Source organism: Otolemur garnettii, unplaced genomic scaffold (genome assembly GCF_000181295.1).
Source record: "Otolemur garnettii isolate 467f Iridium unplaced genomic scaffold, OtoGar3 scaffold00042, whole genome shotgun sequence".
Classification (NCBI taxonomy): domain Eukaryota; kingdom Metazoa; phylum Chordata; class Mammalia; order Primates; family Galagidae; genus Otolemur; species Otolemur garnettii.
Genome location: NW_003852437.1, coordinates 12,661,260 through 12,664,282, shown reverse-complemented (window position 1 = coordinate 12,664,282; position 3,023 = coordinate 12,661,260). Strand labels below are relative to the sequence as shown.

Below are 3,023 nucleotides of genomic sequence, written 5' to 3'. Positions count from 1 at the left end.
GTGCATCCCAGCTCACACCCCTTCTGCCTGTCCACTTTCATCACTCGTGTATCCCAGCTCACACTGAAAGAGCCTTGGCTCCTTCCAGCCTGGGGTAGGTGTTCCTTGACTACACAGAAAGCCGATCATGGTTTGCTGAAGCTATGAAATAATTACATATTATTATGAGGTGACAAAGCGAGCTGAGGAGTAACATTGAGTTAAACAATCTTTGCTTTGTGGACTAAACAAAGCTCTCATCATGAATTTAGCAGGTGCTACCACTTCACTCACACAAACTCTTACAATACAAAATCACCAGGCTTTGTACACGTGATGAAAAGCCACACTTGCACATCACAAAAACCCATTTTTATGAATATGTGATGTATATTGAGAGTCCTCCCAACACACAGTGGAGTCATAAGAAGGGCTGTTGGGAACCAGGGACAGGAGGCTGTGTGTTACTTGCTCACCTCTCTCACCCCATTTACATCTTAGCTCCTGGATCAGAGACACATGAGCTTACCCAGACTGTCGCCCGAGTTATCTTAGCAATGCAGGGAAACTCTACAGTCAAGAACAACAGCTGAGGGAACATTTTCTCCTAAAATGGCTTAAACTCAGCCTGCTTCCTAAATTTAGATTGGTTTACAGCATGCATAGAATCTTAAAAGCCCTTGGCTTTTCCTACCAGATACTACCTCAAGAATTTAGATGTGTACACTATTACCCTGAGCTCTGTCTGGGAAGGAGTTGGGAAAAAAAAAAAAAAACAGGAAATTGTGTTGGAAATGGAGTGGTGACTGACATAACAAAAAACTTCCTAAATAACCTGACTACACAACTGCTCTTCTAGCTCCCTTTGCTTTGAAATGCTCTACTTAGAAGGCGTGGAAGATGGCACGATGAGCCCAAGGTCTGCATCCCTCCCCATACCCATGCCCTTCCTTTGCCACGTATCTTTTCAGTTTTTTTCCACCAAATAGAATATATTTCCCTGCCCATTGGCTTTGGTCATCAGAAGGAGGCAAAAGTGTAACAGCTGCAAGCCTCAGCCTGATAAGCCTTTGGGGACGCTGCTCTCCACTTTCACCACTGCCATGAGGAGGAGCGTGTGCATGGGCTGGCTGATGCCCCCAGAAGTGTCCTGAATCCCATCCCGTACAGGTAAGAGGCACATCTCACCCTGGTCTCGAGATTCTGCCTGGGCCAACTCCTCCAGGGACTGCTCCAGCAAATCTGCCAGCTTGTTGAGGACCTGTGAGCGCTCCTGGGGGCTCCGTGATGACCAGCCAGGAAAGGCTCTTCTGGCAGCCTGGACTGCAGCGTCGATCTTGGAGGAGTAAATGAGAGAGGATCACCTTAAAGCTATGGGCCCTGAGGGATGAATCCGGAAGCCACAGGTTCCTACAAATGTATTACTTTTTCTGTCTAATTTCAATCATTCAACATGTCCTGATCCTGAGCTACCCACAGGAATTTATGTGACTGGCAAAGCAAGAACACCACAAAAACATAGTAAGACATTCTATTGGAGAACTAAAACTCCTAAGTCCCCAGGCCAAGGGAACCCTAGAGAAACATTAAAAACTGAGCTCCGGACCAGGACAGGATGGAGGTTGGACACGACCCATTACAAACATTCCCTCTTGCAGTTTAGACACAATTGACCAAGACTAATGTTAAAACAGATATCATAAGACTGATAGAACAGACTCTGGCAGTTAAGACAGAAATTATAAACAGGACCTAAGGCCATGTTAGGCAAGGCCTAAGTCACCCACCCCTACACTTAGAGAATAAACTATGTTGTAACTGCCACAAGTTTTCTCTCAAGCACTGGCCACATGATAAGCACATTAAAACCATCAGATCTCACCCAAGTAACTTTCTAGAGTTTACACAGCTCATAAGTGGCAGGATCAGGATTCAGATCCATCTTTGTGGTTCCCACTGCCAAATTTGACCTGCAATGACACAAACAACCATTCCTGCTCCAGCCCAGCTCTGCCCAGTGGAAGAAACCTATATTGGCGAGGAGGGGATCTCTGGCTGAACAGATAGCTTGGGTACCGGGTTTGGGAGTTACATCCAAAAGGAAACAATATATGAGAGAGTATCAGCAAGGCCAACTCTCGGCCAAAGTGCCAAGTAGGCAAAATGAATTTTCAAGTTCTCTTCTTTCTCTCAGGCAATGTCTAAGCAATTCCTTTTCCAAAGCAGAAAATCCCTAGTCTGCATCTCACTCCTCTCCTCTTTGACACGGTCATGACAAATATTTATAATCACTTACAGCTCTCTTCCACCACTGGGCCCTGGCTCAGCCTCAGAGCCCTGGCTCACCCATAGGCATCTTTCTTGTGGCCCGTGATCTAACAACTGTCCAGCCACCTGAGCCTCCATTAGCCTCTCACACAAACCCTAACTCACACCGCTCCTGTATTTTCCTCATGCGAGCAAGGTCAATTTCAGCAGAGCTACAGTAAGTATAAAATGATTTCATCTTCGTTAGAAATTTCTGAAAAGATGGTAGCTTCACCCCATAAACTGAATCTCAGATGTGGACCTACAGACAGCATGAGGGATATGGTGGGTATAAAATGATTTCATCTTCGTTAGAAATTTCTGAAAAGATGGTAGATTCACCCCATAAACTAAATCTCAGATGTAGACCTACAGACAGCATGAGGGAAGAGATGGGGGATTTGCTGATCTCCACCACAAGGGAAAGCCATGGGGAAGCCTCAGGGCCAGCTAGCAGTAGGAGGGCAAATTTCTACAGTAAATGTTAAAATCTAATCTTCTTGTTATTCGGAAAATATGAGTCCATTCTTATGTTCTAAGTTGTCTTATGTCACATGTCATATGTTCAAGTAAAATCAAATATATATTAATCTATTATATATAAAAATATTAGCATAAGTTAATACTTAGGAAGTATTTAGTACATGCTAGATTCTTTTTTTTTATTGAATGGTAACTGTATACATCAATGCACTTTGGGGGTACATAGCCTTCATGTAACTTTCTTAGTTATTGTG

The 3,023-nt window shown here is 44.1% G+C and overlaps 1 protein-coding gene across 1 annotated transcript in view; it reads right to left on the bottom strand.

Annotated features, from left to right (window-relative positions):
- Positions 1-3,023, bottom strand: part of ALDH8A1 (aldehyde dehydrogenase 8 family member A1) — a 28,429-nt gene that overhangs the window by 19,977 nt on the left and 5,429 nt on the right. The window contains exon 2 of the mRNA XM_003790307.3: positions 1,168-1,315. Within this exon, the coding sequence (XP_003790355.1) occupies positions 1,168-1,315 (148 nt within the window). The remainder of the gene's footprint in view (positions 1-1,167; positions 1,316-3,023) is intronic.